Genomic DNA, 22,584 nt, shown 5'->3' with positions numbered 1-22,584 from the left:
TGTTACTCTATCTAGTTTCAGAAGCACTTATTATGCCAAATATCTTTTACTTTTCTGGGCACTCTAGCTCATCTCTCTTTGTTGCTGAGCTGTCATTCAATAGTAAGCATCTTATAGTGCTTACTTTCCAAAATACAACTTTTGTTTGTTTGCATTCTGACAACAGATTCATTTTATTTCAATTTACGTATACTTTCTGATCTTTCATGTGTTACTGTCTTCCATATAAAGCATTTTTCACCCAGCTGAGTATTCATCCTTGCCAGCTATTTATAATTCACTAAAAGCCCATTTTCTGTTTCACACATCACTTTGCATTGCAGCTAGGGTGGAATCTGTTATGTATTTGTGTGCTGTTTTCTCACATAGGCAAATCCTTGCATTCTCACCACTTCCACCAGGAGGTTGCAGCTATTTAGCTGGTCATGCACATGGAGCCAAAAGTGTTTTGTAGAGGTACTTGACTCAAAACATCTGAGTTTGTTTTCCAGTATCTCTTTTTTTATACCATTCTGCTTGGTCCTGTAGTTATCACAGTAATTTCTTTCAGGCCTTGTGAGGAATTTTGCTTGATTCAGCCCCAATAGATCCATTAGGCTGCAGCCTAATTAATTAAAGAATTATAAATATTAATGATTAAATACCCCTCTGTGTTCTAGCCATCTTCTTGTGTGAGGAATGACCGTTTTTATACAGCTGACTGTAAACCCTGTCCATTGCATGGCTTCTGTGGTGTAATCTGAAATCCCATAATTTGTTTTAAGGTAAAATAGTTTTGAAGTTGCTGAACTGTTATTTCAAGTATCTTTCTGCAGAGAATAGTGATTTATTATGTGTTAGCAATCACAGAATAAGCAGCCTTTCAAGGCAGCTACAGTAAAATTTCAGAAGGTTAACCACAAAATGTTCCAAGGAACATCATCTTTGGCCAGGCAGAGGTATAACCTATGTATTGTGCTGACTTGATGGCTTGGTAAGACTGACCTGAACTGACTGTAGGTTCTAGACCAATTAATAGACTTGACCAAAATAGTATCCTTTGACCCTTCCTTTTATTTTTTAGGTGACATCTTCTGGCTTCATTTGACTTGTAGTTCTGAGGTAGAACTTCATTAGGATACCTCTTTTCCTGTCGTGTCTGCATGCTTCTGTTCCAGCAGTTTGTCTGAAGATGCTGTGTGGGCTCTGAAGTTCATTAAGTTCATTAACTACTTCCATATTTGTCTCTGCGTGTGTGTGTGTACGTTTGTCTGCCCTAAAAGTAAATAGTCCTACAGTATTTGTTATTGGGAACTCCTTGCCTTAATTTGCTATGGGCCTTCTTTCAGCATTATTAAATAGTGAGATTTTAGTCTGGCTGTGGGTTGGTGTGTGCTAGGTTTGTCTCTCTGGAGGAAACAGAGTATCTTTTGTGCATTAGTTGCATTTTTATGTAAGCAGTATATTCTATGGTAAACTCACACATCCTCCACGTCTTCCTCATACTCACCTGTTCTTCTGATTTGGATGGGAAAGGAAGTGTCTCTGTGGGGTTCTGAGGATTTCCACACCTCCTGGGAGTTAATTTTGCCCCCTCTTTAGAACAGGTCAATAGTGCTTATCAGGCATCAGGGTCACTGGCATCAGGCTACATTGCTGTGAGCTGAGATACTCTGGTTTCTCCCAGAAGTGAAACCAGACGTCTTTTCAGAGGCACTTAGCCAAAAAGAGGATTTCCTAGAATTTTAATCATGCCCCTTATGTTTTCACCCAAAGTACTGTACTTTGGAGCTCTGCTAATTGACCTGATGTTCTGGTTTTAGATTCATAGTAGTAACCCTCAGAGCTAATTTACACAATGTGCTTTGAACTGAACTTGGTAATGCAAATATAATGTCCTATTAGCAAACTGTGAATGGTTCCTACTGGGATTTGTACAATGATTCTGAGTTCATTATTATTGTCATTCAATACTGTGGATGAGTAGAGGAAAAATAATTAAACAAAGTAGTACTTTAAATCCCAGAAGGAATGTAAAATCAACAAAGTTGAAAAACCAGTGGTCTTAACTTGTGTTTAATATGTGGAAAGGGAGGGGGAAGCAAGGGTGTGTTTCAGCATAGCTCCCCAGTCTAATTGGATGGAAAAATTGATACCCAGTGAATCATGTATTTCCCCCAAATGATTCCGTATTTCTCCAATTTTTAGACTGATAATGTTAAGTGGAAAATGGCTTAAGAAGTGTTTTCTTCTAATCCTCCTTTAAATATAAGTCATCTTCCAAAAGTGTTGCTTGGGGATTTAGCTGTGTGACTCCTACTAATATCCCTGGAAGTTTCACAGCTAAAATGCACAAACAGCGCTTTGAGAAAGCCTCTTGCAGTCCAACGCTCTGGAAACATTTGCTACATGAGCATTTCTCATTTCTACGTCTTGACCTGGTGTTAGCAGCAAAATTTGTGGGGGACCTTAAAGTTGGGAAAATGTTGAATGTTCCTCACCTTTGCATAAACACACAGGCTGGTACGAGTCCGCTTCTATTAGACGGTGGGCAATTTGTCCCGATGTTTAAAATTGAATTGCAAGGGAAGATGACAGAAAATCCACTCTGTTCAGTCAGTCAGTCATATTAATCAGTCAACCAGGCAAAGAGGCAGCAGCTCAATTGAAAAATTATTCTCCAGTGTGGTGAACTGTACCACTTGGCTCTACTCACACTTGAACAGAGTGCCCTAGAAAGTCAGGCACTGTAATCTGCTTGTCTGCTGCAGACCAACAAAGTTTCCCTTGGGCTCAGTTTTTCAGCAGCACCTTTCAACCTCCTCTCATCATTACTTTTATTTGCCTATTTGATTCCCTCCACTTCTCTTTTCTCCAGTGGTTTCTGGGCTGACTTGTCTCTCTTAAGGTGTTAACTGTCCAATAATTAAACTGGATACCGTAGGAGAAAACCTGAGTCAACTTCTCTATTTTCAGGCTGTGAGACTTATCAAAAATTTCATTCCTTAGATGTCACAGCCCAGGTTTGTTGTGGTCCAATTGGTGGATAATTCCTTCTGCCTATCCACCTTTTCCATGAAGGAGTAATGAGAAATGGATGGATGTTGTCTGTAGAGTTGATTAGTTTGTCCTGAGAGTGTCCAGAAGAAGTTACTGCTGCTCTTGCACCTTGGTGAGAAGGTTAAGAGAGGAGGCATAATGCTAATCCTAGCACTGGACATTTTGGAATAGCCTTGTAATACAGTTCTTGCTGCAGGTGTCAGGATGATCTGAAGATCTGGGCCTTGATTTTTGCCAGAGTTGGATTTCTGCCCCATGTCTTCAAAGCTCAAGAAATTAAAACTATCCTTTTCAATGTGACACTTTAAAAATAATTGAGGTCCTGAAGATCACAACTAAGCGTGTGAAGTCATACCTGAAGAACATTTGGTATTAGAAAATGTTCAATTAAGCTATTGTAGAAGAGTCTACATCAGCCACTGGGAAATTGTTTCAACATCACCAGAATGACCAGTAAAGTGTCAACAAACTGCTGTCTCAGGAATCCTTTCTAGCTTGTACTTAAAAGTTTTCTTTTCTGGAACTGGTGTAAACACTGCAAGTTTGGTATGGAGAGCAAAACCAGGAGTAAAATTCCCTGTGGTATTGAATGATTTACAGCTAAGTGAAAGAGCAAAGCTGACAAAATCAGAAAAAGAGGAATTTGAAAGGCAGAGTAGAATCTGAAAAGAAGAATGGAGGAAAAAGTGACAGAAATGGCATAGACTTAGGGAGGGAGGCAGCTTGGGTCATATAGCAAATAACGTGTATGAAAAAGAAAATAATAGTCAAAAGTCAAGGAGTGTCAGTTTCAACAGAAATTGCTATTTTTCAGGGCATTTTTTTCTTTTAAAAACACTGCACTAAAGCATTCTGCTGCTTTGAAGAATGAGTTCACTCATCCTACTTACAATATAGCAATGCAGGGACTCGATATGAAGGGCAAGGCCTTTAATTTCTTCCCTTTATGGACATTACTTAAACAGAGGTCTTTGGGTTTAATTCAAACAAAAGATTTTTCTATTGATGCTGAAACTGTCTGCTTCAATGTAGAAAGAGATTTTGAATAGGAATAAGGCTGCTTTTTTCATTATCTTTATAAGTTAAATATTAATTCTCTCTTAAAAAACAAAACCAAAAGGCTACAGGGAGCTCAAATATTTTATAGTTTATCCAGGTAAGGGGAAAATCTAGATTTATGCCTGGCTCTGGTGACCAAAGAGGGTATCAAGGAAAAAAAAAAATATGAAAGAGAGAGTAGCATCAGTGATGATTACATGATAATCTATAATACACTGGAGTTTGTCTTCCACTGGAATGCCATTGGAATCCCTTTTTTCATTATGCAGTGTAAAGTGATGTGTACAACTGATTTATAAATTAGTGAATGTGAAATCTTGTGCCTTCATTGTGACTACCTTAGCTTAGAGATGTTAAAGCTGTTGTTTCCATGAGCTTTACTGCAGTAGAGTTTGGCACTAGGAAGTTAATCAGAAAACTAACAAAGAATTTGTAGTGTAAACAACGTTTTTAAGTTAGCCAATTAAATTAATGATCCTGTCTTGAAAACAGTTCAAAAAAACATCTGTCTGCTCAATAGTCTGCCCTTGTGTCTGTGACCCTGCCCTTTTGGGTGTTCAGGATTAGGAGAAGCACTTAGTGCACATATATTCTTGTAGGTACATCTTTTCCTCAGCTGCAGTAATTCTCCCACTTACATTGTGTAAATCTCTGCCCCAGCTTTGTGTGTAAGGAGCAGAGAGGCTTTTAAGGCATCACTGCATGTTCATGGTCAAAAGCATCATGTTTACATTGATATGTCAGGCATAGCCAAATATTACTTGTGGGTTTAATGAAACTCGTATGCCATTAGTGCAGGTTGCATAAAGCCAGGAATAAGCAGCTAGGGCAAAGATTATTAGGGATTAAGGAAAGTGATATACTAAAGCTCCCTTTTCCCTGAAATGGCTGCAGAACAGGCTCTCTGCTGAGCAGCTTCACATTTTTTCTTGTTTGGGAGCCATGTAATTGCATTGCAGAAAGGATGACTGGTACAGCCAACAGTGGTCAAGTAGTTTGCAAAGTGTTTCTGAAAACTTTGGTGTATGTGGGGCACTGAATCTCTGTATCATGGTCTCATTGTCAGCTGTTTTTCAAAACAGAAATTGCTGCTTCTCTGAAGTTTCAAGACCTGTTCTAGATCCTTGGAGAGAACAGCAGTGCAAAAATGTAAGCTAGTGCTATTTGCAGGTATCGTTTGTAAGCCTCGGTACAGGAAGTCCCTGCTTTATTTGATATCATTTCAGGGTTGTTAAAAAATAGCTTGCTATGCTGAATATTCTTTCTCATCACTTTTGCAATTTGTAGTACTTCTAAACTTCAGTATATACCTTTAAGCTCCACTTTGCTTCCTTTAAAATTGTTGAAGGGACTGATGTCTTAGTAGCAATTTGTTCTACTATGAAGGTAAATGTGATTTTCCTATGTCAGTGAACAGCATTGGCTTTTTAAACACTTTTTTCCTTTTTTTTATTTTTTTTTTTTGTTGTTGCTTTTCAAAGCTCTTAGACTTGTATGCTTCTCTCCCTTTAATCTCTTTTAGTACCCAGATTCTGCAGCAGTATTTGGGGGCAAATTCCATTTTTCTGGGTTTTTTTCCCTGTGTTGTAGTTATGTGGTTTTGTTCTGTAAAGAAGTTTTGAACACAATTTCTGCAATAATTAATTGTATTTGTTGAAGCAAAACTATATTTTATCCTCTGACTTAGGGCTGTCTCTCCACAGGTGCCTGGGTTCTTGCTGATTGGTGTGGCCTGACTAGCAAGCATGTTGTGATAGAAAAAGAATAATCAGCAGTATTAAGACTAGCATGAAATTTTGCACAGTCTTTTTTAGAAAAAAAAATTCAGGAGGCATTAGAGTGATTGAGAAAAATCTTTGGTCATCTGTCCTTTGTGCCCATAAATTAAAAAGCTAAAGTACTTAAGCATTAGGTGTATGACTGCATATGTGGAGCAGAACAGCCACCTGAAACCAGGTGTTGTGTCTTTTAGAAGCCTTGATGTTGTTGAATGGCTGTGACATGTGCCCCGTGTTCTATGGATCATCCATTTTAGCTGGAAAGTCTCCTCTTAAGCCAAAAAATGACTTGTGATTTCACTTGTTTTATAGTTTGTCTAGTCAGGCAAAAATGTTCAACCTGTTCCTGCCTTTCATGACATAGGCATTAGGTGTTGTCAGTAATTGTGGAGTTTAGCCCATGCATAAAGCCTTAATTGTTCTCTGTTGTTTGTCTTGGATGGCTATATAAAGGGCTCATTCTGGGTCTTTTTATCTTATCTAACAGTGTTAAAATAAATCTTACTTCCAGGAAAAACTTGTGGCAATTCAAGTAACAAGTCTGAACTTTTCTGGTGCCTTTGCACATGTTGAGACTGGTTGCCTTCTTTGGGTGTGTAATGATTTCCAGATGATGTCTTGTGACTGCTGACAGTCTACAGAGGGCAAGCTGGACACATGGCTCTCCTTGATGTTCAGGCTTTGCTTTGTGAGGAGGAAGGAATAAAGGAATTTTTGTTGTTGTTGTTGTTGCAGTGGGGAGGCTGAACATATGGTCAGCAGAGGATTGAAATAATAGGTGGCAAACAGGCAGAGAGGAGAGCCAGGTAGGAGAAAACGTAAGCAGATTGCTCTCTGATACCTCTCCCTTCCCCTTCATTTCTCCCCAGTTGCTTAGTAAAGAATGCAAGAGAAGTAAGAATAGGAAGTGAAAGGAAACTTTTCTCTTGGGTTTTGGAAAAGAGATGGCACTTTGAATACTAAGGTAGGTTAATAAGTTGTTGTGTAACAAAGTGTAAACAATGGTTCTGGTGGCTGCAGAGAAGCAAGGAAAACAGGATGGTCCTATCCATGTGATGGAATGGGAGAGGAAACCTTAACTTTCACTTTCCCATAGCAGAATTCAGGAGCCTCCATCCCTGAGGATGCTAATTGGTGAAGATCTCTAGCATTCTTCCAGAAGTATACAGTTACTCTGGAGCTAGAAACTGTGCATGAATCCATGTCCTATCTAATTTTAAATGAAGTTAAACCTGTCTGCAATGAAGAAAACCTTTCTGGGGCAAGTTGGTTTATTTATGTCAGTGGTGTAAAGCAGAGAGAGAGTTTGGTTTGAGCTCAGATTTCCCTGAAGTGTGAATGTTGTCATCTGGTACCAAACACATGAAGTAGGAAATTCTTTTTCCCCTGGTTTCCTGCAGCCAATTTAAAATTCCACTTAATGCACTCCAATCATCTGTAGCTTTTGAATCAATTGTGGAAAAGTAACCAAACCTGTGGTGGGGGATCTGCATCTAGCCTGTGGCTACTACCGAGGTGATACATGCAAGGGAGAAGTTGGAAGGCCAGGAGGCTGCTTCCAGACCTGGGGCTGCACAGGTGGGTGGTCTGGTGTCTCTTACAGTATGTAGGCAGGTCTTTTTTCATGTTACTGTTTGCTCTAGTGACTGCTGGGCCTTACTGTCCCTTCAGTTTATAGTCAGAATGCTTGCTCTAATACTGTATAATAAAGGAATATATAAAATTTCAGCTAATTTTTTTTAAGGTTGATTATTTACTGAAAGTAATTTGCCTCCATCTGCCTGCTGTCTTCCACAATTAGCATGGAAGGAATCCCTGTTTCAGGTTTGACAGATTTTGCAGAAATTTGAAAGAAACTCAGAAACCATGTGAAAGTATGGTAATTCTCTTGAATTTAGGCACTTTAATCATCACAGAACTTGAAGGGTCACCTGTCTCTTTGGATGAAAAGTACTGCATACAACAAAGAAGGTTCAGGAGGCAGATTCTGGGAATGTCTGTTTCTCAAGTGTGCCTTTTTATGCAGGGTGGTTTTCCCCTGCTCCTTGTCACCTCTGCAAACCTTTTATGCATTGCTCAAAGAGAGAATTATCAGTTGTTATAGGCAGAGCTGCTGGCACCTCCTGTCATTTCTCTTTGTAAGATCTATTTTCTGGTTTTTATTCCTCTGTCAAACTTCTGTTCATTCTGAGATTTTCCATAACTTATATCTGCCCTGACATCTAACTTGAGAGTAGAATGTGGCTTCTCTCTTAAAATCAGTATCTTCTATATGCTATCTATGTTTAGCTGTGATTTTTTTTACATCAAAAGAAAGGTGCCACTTGTCTTATTGCATGCTCAAAATTATCGTTGCACCAAGGTCTACGAATTAAGCCATCTGTAAATATGTTGAGAACTTTGACACAAATAGAAGGAGCATTTTCTTTGCCTACTTCTGCTATGTGTAAAATGCTGCCATCTTTCCAAATGAGCTGGAAAAACTTGGCCAAGCTTGGCCTTTATGTGATCTCCTAAAGAGAGGAAGCTGGTTCTCCAGGGCTTGCAGTGCCCACCCATTCCCAGCATGTCTGGAGGTTAGACTATGCTTCCTCCTGTTCAGGATGTACCAATGTGTTAGGGAGAAATTGAACAGTAGACACTCTGTATCCACAGCTCCAAAGAGAACTTCCTGAGGAAGGTGAGTTGTTCTCACTGTTTCAGTCATTTCCTGTTTTAGTATTAGGGGGAAAATTCTGTGCTGTCCTGTGTTCTGCCTAGTTTGTATTTCTCTATTACTCTTCATAGATTTTTATTGCTTCCCATATTTTTTCTAGAGTTAGAGAATATGAAGTGGAAATATACTATAAGGTTTTAAATGTGAGAGTGAGCATTAAGACAGGAATGGTCCAGACAGACCTTTAGTTGTTTGCTTCTGTGTATCAGAAGTGTTGCCCTAGGTATCAGAGCAGTTGACTGTCTAGTTAACTGGAGAAGAAAATGATGCTGATGGAAGTCTTCACATGGACAAGATACTACATACTCTATCCCTCTGAGAGCTCTGAAAGTGGAGTGTCATTTGACAGTGGATCCCTGAAAGCCCCCTCTTCTCCTGTGGGATAGTATTGTGATAAGATCAACATTACTGAATCACCCAGCTGTTGTTGTGACTCCTTTTCATTCAGAGAGACTGAGACTGTCTAGCAGCCCTGCGTAGTACAGCTCTGCTGCATTCCTGGATCTCAGTCCCAGCAGAACTGCTGCTCCTGAGCTCCCTGCCAGTGATATGCCACTGCAAAGCACAGCTTTCCATTTCTGTGGCAGGACAGTATCCTATTCTTCAGGCCAGCTGCTTACAGAAGGAGGGAAGAACCTTGTGACCAAGTTATGGAATCATCTCCAGTTAGGCAGAGAATATTTTAAACTCCATCAAGTAAGGTTGGGTTGTGCCTTTTAATGTCTGGCTTTAATTTCTTAGATGTTCAGTACAAATGTTTTTGTTTCCAGTTCACCTTTATGTAGCATTTCTAATTGCAGAATAGGCAACCCATTTGGACTCCTAAATTTTGGCTACCACCTCATCTCTGGTGGCAGTAACTTCCTCAGTTATTTTGTGCTGTTCTGCAATGTTATTTAGAAGATTAGCAGATTTCTTAGAATAAACCACAATTACTGGGAGAGACAGGTAATAACTACATATCTTAGTATTTACTTCATTAGTGGATGACAGGGAACCAGCATAGAATTTCATTTGCCTTTTTAAAGTAGTTGCACTTTTTTAATAAGGCACTTATTTTTGTGCCTTTAATCCTGACCTTTTCTGTTCTTTCTACTTGAGTTCATTGGGAACTTTGCATTGGAGAATGGCCATTGTTCTTCCTACAGAGCTTGTTCTTTGGGGTTTTCCCCTGTCTGTCTGGAGGATGCAAAATTCCTTACCATTCTGTAATCCAAAATCTTGTTACTGGGGCTTGATAAATCATCTTGACATGTAGTTGGGCAGCTGAGATGTCATTTCTGAAGTTTGACTGTCTTTTCAAGTGAACATTTGAATATATCAAAGCCATTCTTCAGTTTTTCAGACCCAAACTTCACACATTAGTATAGTACATCTTTCATGACAGAAAAGATCAGAATAATTTTATTGGAATAATTTTCTGCTTTCATTTTCTCTTAGTATTAATAGCAATTTTTAAATTTAAAAAAAAGAATAGTGACAGGAGAAGCAACATGTCAGCCTTGTTCACACCTAATTCTGTCCTCAGAGTAGATCAGTGCATGTTTATGCAGTTATTTATATTTTTATTCCTAGATGCTGAAGTCAGGCAAAAAATTGTCGTTGGAGCCAGTGGGAGTTGTACTCTACCTAATAAAATATTTGAGAAGGAGCATAATGCTTGTGGATCACAAAGGCTAATTTTGTAGGTTTCGTGCTTGTCATGCAGGCAGGTGAAGTCTGGCAGTTCTTTTCATGCTGGGTGTTGATGTAGGAGCTATTGCAGTTCTTCCAACCTTTAATTTTGCATAAAACTATATGTCATTATTAATCCACACTGTCTATACATTAAAAAAAAAAATAATACCTTCTAGGATATAATGCAAAAAATTTACTTTGGACTTTATCTCTCTTGGACTCAGTGGATGACTTGTCTGGTAGAGAACTACTGACCTGTGAAAACTACTGTGATATTGACTACCATTTTTAAGCCTCTTGTTCAATTTTAAAGATTTGTTCTGAGTTGCCAAGCATCCACATCTGGAGCATCCATATGAACACTGGGTTTGAGGTGTCTTCAGTCAGATACTCAGGTTTTATAAAGTTTTAGAAAATATTGGTCATAGAATCCAAAGCATATCTCATAGCCCATAGCTCTTTTTAAGCTCAGTTTTTGAGGACCAAAGAGTAAGAGACTAAAGAATAAAAGCAATTCAACACTTTCATGTACAGGCTTGAATAATTTTTTGTAAGTAATAGAAATAGCATTACCCCACTGGGGCTGCTTTCAGTTGAGAAATGCCTTGTGATGATATTTTAAAGGAATGCTATGTAGGTTTATTATTAAATGGTATTTATGCAGCTTCTAGAACATCAGATTTACATTCTGTAGCAATTAAAAGGCCACCACAGGAGCTCACTGCTGTTCCTCAGTTCTGTCTGACCAGAGCTGATTCCAAGACTGGGCTTTGCTGCTATAAAGAGGAAGAAAAATTTAAGGTAAAATAAGGTAAAGAAATGCTGACTCGCTTTTCTTCAATTAAGACTTCACAAGAGCAGTTTATTTTCAGTCTTACCAAATAACCTGGTGTTTGTATCTTCTGTGAGTATTTATACTTCTGTATTATAATAGGGAATTTATACTTCTTTATTTTAATAACTCCCCTCAAGGCCAATATAAGCTAAGCATGTAACTCCCCAGAGAACTGATGGAAAAAGGCTACCCTATTCACTTCAATGTAAAAATAAACCATTTGGCATGCAGAGAAGAATCTCATAAATTATTATTTCTTTTCTTTCTCTGTCATCTAGTATTTTCTTGGCCAGGTTGAAGCCACACACAGTTTCCTGTTTGCATGTTTTTGCTTTGAAGTAATGGTGAATAGATTCATTAAATTAGAGCAAAAAAAGTCAGCTAATCTGTTGCTTGTCTTCTGTTTCAATGGATGATCTAAAAGGCTGAAAGTATTTCTGTATTTGTTGCAGTGCTGTCTACAGTTTGTTGCAGGGGAAGTAACGTTAATCAGATTTTTAAGATGTGTTTTCCTTCTGGCAAAATCTCCAGGTCACAGCTTTTCCAATTACACAGAGAAGGCAAGGAGACAAAGCTAGTCTGGGGAGCTTTCTCTTTCAGCAGCAAAGTTTGCATTTCTTTTAATGTAGTTAAAACGTTTGACAGGAGAGAGTAGGGTTTAGTGATGTGAGGTGATTTCCAAATGAGTGTTAGCTTTTTGCTGACCTACTTTTGACTAGTGGTGTATTCTTGTCCATTACTTTTTGTCATTGAATAATGCTGGTATATTAAGCTGTGTGCTTCAAGGGCATTGTAAAATTGCATGTAGGGGCAGGACTGAACTGTGAAAGTGCGAATTACTTTATCAGATCAAACCCAATTAAAAAGTGACAAGCACAGCAGGAGAAATTGAAAGCAAGGTTTATCTTTCATGTAATGTAAGAAGTCACTATATCGGTTAGAAACAAAGTGAGTGTGAAACAGATTCTCCACCTCTTCTCATCCCTCTCCAAAAATTAATATCTGCTGACTTTATTATCCAAAAGAATAAGTCCCTGAGTAACAGCTCATGTTGAAGGACACTGTGATAGTGACAAGAGAAGGGGAAGTACAGCACCCGAACACCTTGAAGCTATTTGCTATCAAACCATGCACTGGGCCTCAGGTCAGCACATTTGGGGATTGATGGATAGGGAGTTGACAAGAAGTGGTGGCCATTTTTATAAAGCTGTAGTGTGTCATTAAAGAAAGACGTGTTGTCTTGCAGGCTCTCTGCAGTTCTACAGGAAATGTAGGAATAAAAGCATGGTAAGGAAACTGAGAGGTTTTTTTTTTTACTAAGCCCTGTAGTTGTTACGGAACTGCTACAAGCTAGGGAAAGGTAATTAGTCTCCATTTAGTGCCATTGCAGGAGACCTTATAAACCCTTTTGCATAACATCCATCAGCACTCTTCTAATTAGTAGTTGAGCCTGTGAATGTATAAACTAATGCAGTTGTCTATGTGCAGTGTAGTATTGCAGAATCCTGCTTCCAGACAACTGGTGCTGTGGTGGGTTTGGGTTTTTTGTTTGTTTCAGGCTTTTTTTGTTGTTTGTTTGGTTTGTTTGTTTGCTAATCTAATAAACTCATATAACAAGCAAAACAAAACAAACAAACAAAACGTAAATCAACCTTGCCAAATGTGTTGTATACTTGCCATTGCATTACAGACAGCTTCAGTGATGTGTGACTGCTGTGTGACCTGGTGAGCACCAACTTCTGCAGGCAGTCAGTGTTACACTGACCCTGATGCTTGCTGCTAATGGTGTTACCTCAGTGAACTCCTATGTGTGTGTAAACTTCAGCACAGCTGATTTGGCTGATGCTAAGTTTTCAGGTTAGGCTTTAGTGAGTGACATTCTATTTTGTGAAGGAAAAAGAAAACAACAAACACAGAAGGGGAAACCACTTGATGTGTGTAAGCTGTGCTTGGAGCCATCGTATTGTAAGGAAGGTGGGGGACGTGAGTGGGTAAATTCACAGGGTACCTGATCCATGTGGCATGTTTTGCCTATAAAATCTGTGATGCTCTGTAGGATGCCTCTTCATATAAAATATATATTTGATGTACAGTGAATTAAGACTTTAAAAGAGACCAAGTGATTTACAGTCCTGTTAGACTTGGACTTCGCAAGCAGCAGTTAAGGAGGGAGGAAGAAAAGTCATATTGTGAAAATGGTTATTATCTAAAAGTCTCAGTTTTCCTCAAAGAGGTTTACTTTCTACCACTGTTTGAGTACCAATGGTCAGTCAAAAGAACAGCTTTATTGTGTGTTATGTTAAGTAGTCTTCTGGAGTGTCTTCTGGGTGAAGAAGTTGTAGGGACTCAGAAAATGTCTAGGTCTGAACTTTAAAAACAAACACACACACACAGCCATCCCCTCAGATGCCAAACCACAAAAATCTCCAACCTATCTTGAGTGGTATTTATTTTTATCCTCTAGTGTTTTGGTTTTATCAGAAAAAGTTTGATACCGGATTGATAACAATTTAAAGGACTGTTGTGCATGGACTGATGCATTTGTTAGGCTGGCTTACTTCTCAGAAAGGTAAAGAGGAGGACCTAGCTGCATGGGTAATATTTCCTTTTTTGTGGGGTTGATTTTTTTTTGGGTGTTGTTGTTGTATTTGTTTTTCATTTTGTCAAGAGGAGACTTCTACAAACTGTGGCTTTGTTAGTCTCACCATTTTTCTGTCCCAACTGAGAGGTTAATGCATTAGTTATTGATCTATTATTATAATACATATACAATAGACTTTCAAGAAAAAAGGGAGAAGACACCCACACTGCAATTTGAATGTGAAAAAGATGAATAAAATTCTTATTCCGAACTGATATGTCTAAAATATGTGGGTAAGAGATGAGTTGGTTTAAAAAAAGAAAACCCCCAGAGAACCGTACATTTATATCATTACCTGACTTTGGTCTTTATTTTGCAGTGACCAGTGTAAAAGAAAATGCTGAGAAGTACATGGAGATTCTGGAGGATAAACTACATAGGTAAGGATGGTATTATGAAAACCTTTGAAATCTTAAAAATGCTTGTACATACAGCAGTGGTATGCATGCAAGTGTTAAGGAACTTGCACTGGAATAATACCAAAAATAGTTCAAAGTAGGAAATTCCATATGTGTTGGGAGCTCTGTCCATGGCTGCATTTAGCAGCCTGGCAATGGGTGCAGGTGAAAGAAAGAGTCACTGAGTTCTCCTCTGCACAGGGCTGCTCTGGAGCAGCAGTGGTCTAGCCAGAATTCCTGAAGTTTTGGGGATATGACAGCTGGGTGAAAAATTATCCTTCTGCTCCTATGCAAAACCTAGCATTGAGCAGGGCCAAAGAATCCCCTACCAGAATTCTGGACATCTTTAGCAAGTAATGATAGTCTTCATAACAGTTTTGAAAAAATGCCAAATTGGGGTATTGCAGAGAGCAAATACAAAGCAAGACAGCTATAGATATTTTAAGAACTGAATCCTAATGGAGAATGTGCAGATTTTTATGCATTTGTTTGTTTGAAACAAATGCTAACATTTCTATTTACTTCTCTTGTTGTGTGAAGTGGGTTCTAGGTGACCCCTCTGACTTCAGGCTTCTCCTTGAAATATGGTTAGCAAATATTACAGTGCTGTTGTAATGGAATCTTCTAGTGAGTGAACTTTGCCCTGAATGAGTACACTCATATTGAAAAAGGCTTTCATGGGTTGTAACTGGAGTTTGTGTCTTAATAAAATGCAATCCACCAAATAAGCACCACTTCCATTATTGAGCAGGTATAATTAATAAATTGTTGCCCTTGCTATTTTTTGTTGTATTGGTAAAGAAAGGGTTCTGTATATTTTATTTTGCTCACTCATGCTTTTGAATATAGAAATATTTCTTTTAATCAAGTCTTAAATTTAAAAGATATTCAGATCTGAATGAGAAATTACGGAAACAGATCTGAAGATCAAGCTTTGTTTCCATGTGCTCTCTTATTAACATTTTTATTCATATACTTCAGTCCATAAGTTTATGACAAGTCTTAAGGACTTTGATGTCTTTTTGAAAACTGTGCTTTTTATTAAAAAATATAGCGACATGTTTTGATGTTTCTACAATTTATGGATTTAATTGACATATGAGGCTCCCAGAAGGATGTAAATTTCTATTTAAGTGTTAAATACTTGGAGAAGCTGGTTGTTTGTTTCTCCTTCCAGAGGTTTATCAGATAAATTTGCAGGTCCCAGATGGTGAAGATTCAGTCCTGAACTTGTTTTCCAAGATGTGCAAATGGTATGAGTCTAAAAATAGTTCAAGTAATTAAGAGCTAAGAATTGGTTTGAATGGAAAGAGAAAAATCTTTAATGTTTTTATCAGAAAGAAGTTTCCAAGATACTAGGTCTTGAAAAATATTTTTATGCCAATGAGGTGGTTATAGATATTTGGTTTTTATAAGTTCTTTGGCCTTTAATTAGTTAGGTACACCTGCTTTACACCTTGAGCAATTAAAAAAAAAAAAAACAAAAACAAAAAGCAAGCAAGAGCCCAAGTGGCTTCCCCAAAACTTGCCCCTGCTTAGAGCAGTAATTTTAAGAGAGTTTCTCTTTTTTGGTCTTGATATAGACGCCCAGATTACTCATTTATATATATCATAAGATAAATAAAGAGTCTCTAAGGAAAGTTTAAAGAGTAAGTTTTAAGATTACATTTTAGACAGAGATAGAATTTGATTCTGGCTCATGTATGCACTTTTGGGGATGCTCTTGAAACCAAAGGAGGATCAAGTCTGGGTAGCATGAATTCAAATAAGCCTCTAAACCTTTTCTCCAGATGAAACCTATAATTTTTCCAGGTAATGTTTCAAACAGAAACAGCCTAGATTCAGAATGCTTCAGTTTAAGATACAGCTTCAAAGTAAAGCAGAACTCTTAGAAATGTCATTTTTAACTGCTTTGTATCAGAAGGAAAAGGAAGTTAATGAAGAAATCTCATAACAAAACAGCTTTAATGAAGATTCTAGTTTCAAAAAAGCAACTTGGTCAGGTAATTTCCCTCCACCCCTTCCCTTTATTCATTTGTTTTCTTAAGAAAAATTATCTTGGTTTTGTTTGTTTGATTTTTTGATTTGTTTTGTTGTTTCTTTTATGGTTGGACAGAGGGGCAGACAACCTTGCTTGTTTGCTGGAATACCTTTTGGGGAGATGGGGGGTTTTGTTTTGGTTTTGTTTTGGGTGTTTTTTTTTGTTTGTTTGTTTTGTTTTGTTTTTTGGTTGCTTTTTTAAAAAAATGCAATGCTTTTCACTGTGGCCTAAAAAAATGCATCCAGTGTCAGGTAGCTTAATAGAATATGTTCCATTGGGAATGCTGCTCTTTTGATAGCCTTGTATCTAAAGAAAAAAATGGGAAAATATGCATTGACATAAATGGAAATACGTTTAGTACCTGATAGTTTCACCCCAAGGAAGGTGAAGCACCCACTAAGCATACAGATTATGTGATATTGTTTGTTCTGGATTTAAAATATAGGTTATATTTTGACAGTAGACTGACAGTTGTTGAAGACCGTATCCTTCAATAAAAGAATTAACAAATAGCATGTTTAATAATGCTGCTGGCTGGCTCTTTCCTAGTCACCAGCGTACGTCAAGCCAGTCTTCAAGTTGATGCATGGAAACCATTGGCTGCTCTCTTGAGAATGCAAATACCATTGCTTACCTTGTTAGGAAACAGGAAATGTACAAAAGTGGTCAGAGTTAGGATAATAAAAGTGAGTTCACCAGAGACCACTGTCTCTGTGAATATCTGAAGTACAAGAAGTTTTGTGTGGGTAACTTCAGCTCATTACTTGAGCCATTTAGGAGGGATTGTTTACAGGAGAAGTTTACAGTAATTGCTCTAGCTCATTGAAATTCAGATGAGCATCTTCTCATGGGACCCTTGTTCTTCCACAGGAAGTGTTTTGTTGTTTTTTTTTTTCCATTTCATTTGTTTCTACTCCAAGTGAAGGCTCTGCTAGCACTCTATATCATTGCCATGAATAAAGTGGGCTTCAACCATCCAACTCTTTCAAAAACCACCAAGTTCTGCCATAAGTGAGCTTTAGTCATGTAAATGGGTGAGGGTCACAAACTGATCCTAGGAGAGAGTACTGTAAAGCCATGGAAGATTTCCTCTTGAGCTGTTAGTGCCTGTGTGTCATGTTATAGAAATTCCTGACGTCTGCCATAGGGAAACTGCTGTGCTAGGGCTGCTGAGTAAGGCTTTCCAAAAGGTTTTCTCTCTTGTCTGTGGAGCAGCACAGGCATGCTTGGGAGTGCCAGATGGTCTGTGGTCATTTTGTGTAACCCATGACCTTCCTCGGTGGTGCTGAGGGTTGTTCCAGCTGCTGGTAGTATCTTCGCAGTGCACAGATAGAACTGAAATGTCATCTTTGCCTACCTGACCCCAGGACTGTGTGTTTTCTACTGTGCTTCCAAGAGACTGCTGGATAATGATCTGATCTTATTTTGCTTACCAACAGTTCTGCTGCTGGAGTGTTAAAATGCAGGTTAAACAAAATACTAGATCCTTCTAGTGACTCATTTAGTCCCTTTCTTCTTCCCAGCTGGTCTAAGTCATACACAGCTGTGAGAACATTAGCCCCAAAATTCTGAGAAGCAGACACTTTATATGTGGTGATGCATTCCTTTATATCTCTTGGCCCACATGGTGATGACTTCTAAATCCCTTATCGTAGCTGCCTCAGGCTGGAAACAATTTTTTTTGTACCAGCTGATGTAAAGATGACATTTCTTGAGCTGAGGGAATTTAATGTGATTGTACTGTTCTCCAGACCTCAAAAGATTATGCTGTGACTTCCATTCATCACAAAAACAGGGCTTTTAAGTGGCTTTTCCTAATTCCCAGATAGGAATCGTGAAATTATTTTGGGGGAATAATATTGTTCGAGGATAACTGGTGACAATTACACAGAAGTGTTTTTATTCAGCTATTTTCTGTGCTATCCTGCAAGAAAGAGGAAATGCATAAAAATAACAAGATGCAATACTGCAGTGACTGCTTTGCCATTGTTGAATGATACAGAGCCACGTAACTTTGCAAATGTGTGCAATACCTTTCTTCTTTAATTGACTTTTCTTTGCTGTTTGTCTTCGGATAATTTTCTGTCCAATGTTTGTTTTCGTATTAATGGTGCCTTTATTTTTAGTCATGAATACACAGTATGAAAAATGTCATACTTCGTGGAGTCTTACTCTGCTGTGAGTTGTGCTCATCTGCATGGCTTCCCCTTCCCTGAGGTGTTAAGATAGTTGGTGTGATAAAGGCAACTTGGGTTTATTGAAGCAGCAGCAATTGAGCCCAAGGTCTATTTTACCTGATCTCACGTGTGTGTGTTTGGTGGGTTTTTTTTGTTTTTTTTTTTTTTTTTTAAGCGTTTCAATCAAATGTGACTTGCCTAATTCAGAACAAATGTGGCTGCAGCCTGGTTGCTCAGACTGCTAGGGCATGCACGTATTCTGTATCAGAAACAAGGGTTTCTCATGCAGGCAATGTTTTTTAATGCATTTTAGTATGTCATCTTCACTGAGATCCTGTCCCTTCAGGCAAGACCATGTTCTGAGGGTCCCATACCGTTAGAGGACAGGTCAGGATTAAATGCTACCACATCACATTCCAGTTTACATGAAAATGAACAGTCTTAGAAGTTACTGCCTTTCCTTATTATTCACTGTTAGCTTACTTACCACATGCCTCAAGTCTCCTTTATAAAATACTAAGTTTCAGAAATGGTTTGGGGAGTAGAGCTGGGCATGAGTTCTCTGAATAGCACAGGACACTGAAAAGATAGCGTTTCATACTGCTGATGGTCTTAAAGGTGGTCTCAGAGCACATCAAAAGGATTGTGTATCCTTGCAGATTTCTAGCTCTCTTTCCCTGTTGTTCCTGTCTGTTTGGAATATTTTGTGTTTTAATTTAATGTTGATTATATAGGGGTAGTTTTCTCAGCTGTGTTGTTTGCTTTTGACTTCAGGCTGTTGAGGTCCTTTTCTTCATGAAAAAATGCTCTTGGGTGGCAGTGGAATCACTTGTGTTGCCTTCTCTTGCAACAAAGGACTGCAGGACTAGGCTCGTTGTGGTTAACTTAAGTAGTGAGGATTTGGAATGTGTTTAAAAATTGGTGGTGCATGAAATGAATATGGTACATAACTTGCCTGATTCATAAATTTGGAAGAAATCTTTGCACTCTCCATTGACATCTGAAGGCATTCTACCTGATGGTTTGCTGTTCTTTGGAGTAAAATGGTCTCTCTTGACCATACTGTGTAATTTTATCATACTGGTGGGTACCCAAAAAGCCTTCAACCACCACCAAATAATTTCTCGTGTTTCAGTAATGTGAAGAACACATTGCAGTTTCACCAAACCCTCATGGGGACAATCAAACACGTTGGACAATCCGTTCTCCTTGTTGTGAACAAAACAGCTGGTTTGTTTCAGTTACCTTATTTTTCTGTCTAGATGAGAGAGGCTGTCATGAAAGCAGGACTATTGTTTCTTAAATTCTCATGTTTTCCTGATATTCTTTTCCAGCCTGAAAACAGCAGCTCTTGTCATACTACTTACTATGCTGTAGAAATGTTATGACACCACAAATTGAAGGATTATGACTTTCATCCATGTAACTGGTAACAAGAACATAGGAACTTGTGAATAAAAGTAGCATTTTAAAGGTGCTTCTATAGGGAAAGGGAAATTTGGCAAGTTCCCACTGATTTCTTAGTATTATTTTATTGAGGGAAGTTTACTTGCCCAAAATGCTCACAAATAAAAGGAGCTGTGAATAATGAAAAGCAGATTGCTAAGTGTGTTAGTTAATAATTTACAGGTGAATATTTGGTTGTTATATTGGCCCAGTCTTATTCGTGAGATACATCCTCTTTATTTAATAGTTTAGGAAAGTTTCACAGTGGTGAATCCAATTAACAAAGAAGAAAAAATTAAGTATTCTTTCCTGTTCTATATCCCCTCTGCTTTAAATGTTGTGTGCTTTCTGTTTTGCTGTTCTTTAATTGCTCTGTCTGGATAGCAATCTTGGAAAGGAGGTTTTCTGATTCTTCTCCTTCCTTTATTGTGGCTCCTCTGTCTTCCTTCCTTGGACTTGTCTCATTTCCACTTTGTGTATTTTATTCTTACCTTTGTTTTATTTCCCTTCAACTTCATCCCTTAGGACACCTATTTTTGCCTGTCTCTTTTGTTTATCATGAGGTAGGGGGAAGTTGGATAGCAGAAATATAATAAAGCACTTTCTTCACAGAAATCCTGTTCTCACCTTTAAAACACATTAGATTACTTTTCAAGCTGTCTTATTCTGCATGACAACAGCACAGGTTCTCACCAAATAGCTTTACTGTCTTCACAATCACTTGCAATATATTTGAAAATGTTTGCAGTTTCCTGACAAATTATAGTATCTTGGAACCTCTTAGTAAATTTAAATGTCAGAAGAAATTTGATGGTGTTGCTTCCCAGAAGTGGATTAGCCTAGACTAGCTGGGTCGGAATAAAATATGCATTGATGGAACCCACCATGCCTTTTGTGGCAGTGGCAGGAATCTTCTGAATTTGCAGTGATAAATTTAGTTTTTTGCTACAAGGGGAAGAGGATGTTGTTTTATATCCTAAGGAACCATCTGCTGGTTTAAGGTGTGGAGGGAGATTTTTGCAGATTTTTGAGATAGGTAGGCTTTAGGGCTGCACAGTATTCTGGGGGAAAGGGACATAACACAAAATTAGGAACTCAGGAATCGTTACTGTCTTTTTTCGTATTTTGCCTGTTCAGAGATGCTGGGTAACAAAGACTGATTTTTAATCGGGAAGTGGGGAAGCTGTGGCATATGACCATACTGTTTGATAAGAAGTAGCAGAAAGCTCTGTTCTTTGTAGCTATTCTCAGCATTGAAACTAGATCTTTTTAGGAAAAAAGAAAAAAAAAAGAAAAGGTCAGATTTAAGGCCAGTTTCCAGTGCCTCAGAGCTTTGGAAAAAGCAAAGCATGTGGCTGAACAGTCTTTACTAACTCCCTGTCCATATTAATTCAGGTTTTGTCCAGGGCTTTTTCCAAGTTACTGAATTAGCATCAGTAGTTAGTGTGCAGCATTGTCAAAGATGAGGTGACAGGGGTTTTTACTGCTTATTCATGGAAAATCTTGCCCTTCTTTCCTCTAGGCTCTGTCTTCCATTCATTTTATTCTTAGCATAGCAAAAACTGTCAGAGGGAGAGGTATCTCCCCTTCTAAAAAGAAGGTATTGCCCTTGCTTGAGAAGGAAATGTGATGAAAGTTCACAGCCTCTCTAGCTGGTTAGTAACTGTGTATTTTGTTAGGATTTGATTTTATTCTGTATGCCTTTTTCTTATGCTGCATGGTTCTTGTGCTGGTCAGTGATACCTGCAAAGCTATAGTTCAAGGCTTTGCTGAAATTCATTAGTGTTGCATTCTCATAGTGTAACCCCAGCCTGCAGCCATGGCCCATGTTCACTCCCCCAGCAGCAGGATCAGGGAGAGAACAGGAAAGGTAAAAGTCAGAGATCTCATGGGTTGAGATAAAGACAGTTTAATGGGGAAAGTAAAAGCCACACCCACAAGCAAAGCAAAACAAGGAATTAATTCACCATTTCCCATGGGCAGGCAGGTGTTCAGCCGTTCTCAGGAGAGCAGGGCCCCATGACCCAGAGCAGTTGCTTGGGAAGAGAAATGCCATCAATCCAAACATGCCCCACTTCCTCCTCCTTCCCCCACTTATATATACAGCATGATGTGATATGGTCTGGAATATCCCTTTTGTCAACCTGGGTCACTTATCCCACCTTCCCTGCACCCCTAACTTCCTTGCCAGTGTAGCAGTACCAAAAGCAGAAGAGACCTTGTCTCTGTGCAAGGTCTGCTCAGCAGTAACAAAACCATCTCAGTATTATCAACCCTGTGATCTTCACAAATCCAAAACACAGCCCCATACCAGCCACTGTGAAGAAAATTACCTCAGCTAAAACACAGTAGTCCTCTCTGCTGCAAACGCTTGTCTCTTTAAGTAATTCTGCATCACTTTGCTGCTTTGGTGTGCTGAGATTTGCTCCCTGTTTTGGAGCAAAAGTAGATTTTTTTCTTATGTTTTCCCTGATCTCTTGTGCTGTTCTTGCTTGAATTCTATGAATTTTATTAAGAGTTTAAAATTCATATTAATTTTTTTGTTTGTTAATTAGTGGCACTTGTTAGTGTGGAGAGGATCCTATTTTATGAGTGGTGAATGTCTACCAGGACTGACAGCAGTCATACATCCTTCTTCTTCCCTGACAGTAGGTTCTTGGCTTTTTGACCTGGAAGCCCATACAATTTCTCTTGAAGATATTGGTCCTAATGTATGTTTGCATTAATGAATGGAAGATTGATACAATGAGCTTTAGTGCTTTGTTTTTAATAGTTCT

The 22,584-nt window shown here is 38.5% G+C and overlaps 1 protein-coding gene across 1 annotated transcript in view; it reads left to right on the top strand.

Annotated features, from left to right (window-relative positions):
- Window positions 1–22,584, top strand: part of DISC1 (DISC1 scaffold protein) — a 164,608-nt gene that overhangs the window by 110,200 nt on the left and 31,824 nt on the right. The window contains exon 9 of the mRNA XM_062490167.1: window positions 14,065–14,125. Within this exon, the coding sequence (XP_062346151.1) occupies window positions 14,065–14,125 (61 nt within the window). The remainder of the gene's footprint in view (window positions 1–14,064; window positions 14,126–22,584) is intronic.

This window comes from Cinclus cinclus, chromosome 3, assembly GCF_963662255.1.
Source record: "Cinclus cinclus chromosome 3, bCinCin1.1, whole genome shotgun sequence".
NCBI classification, from domain to species: Eukaryota; Metazoa; Chordata; class Aves; order Passeriformes; family Cinclidae; genus Cinclus; species Cinclus cinclus.
Note: the sequence above shows the minus strand (reverse complement) of the source record. Positions and strands in the feature narration are given on the sequence as shown.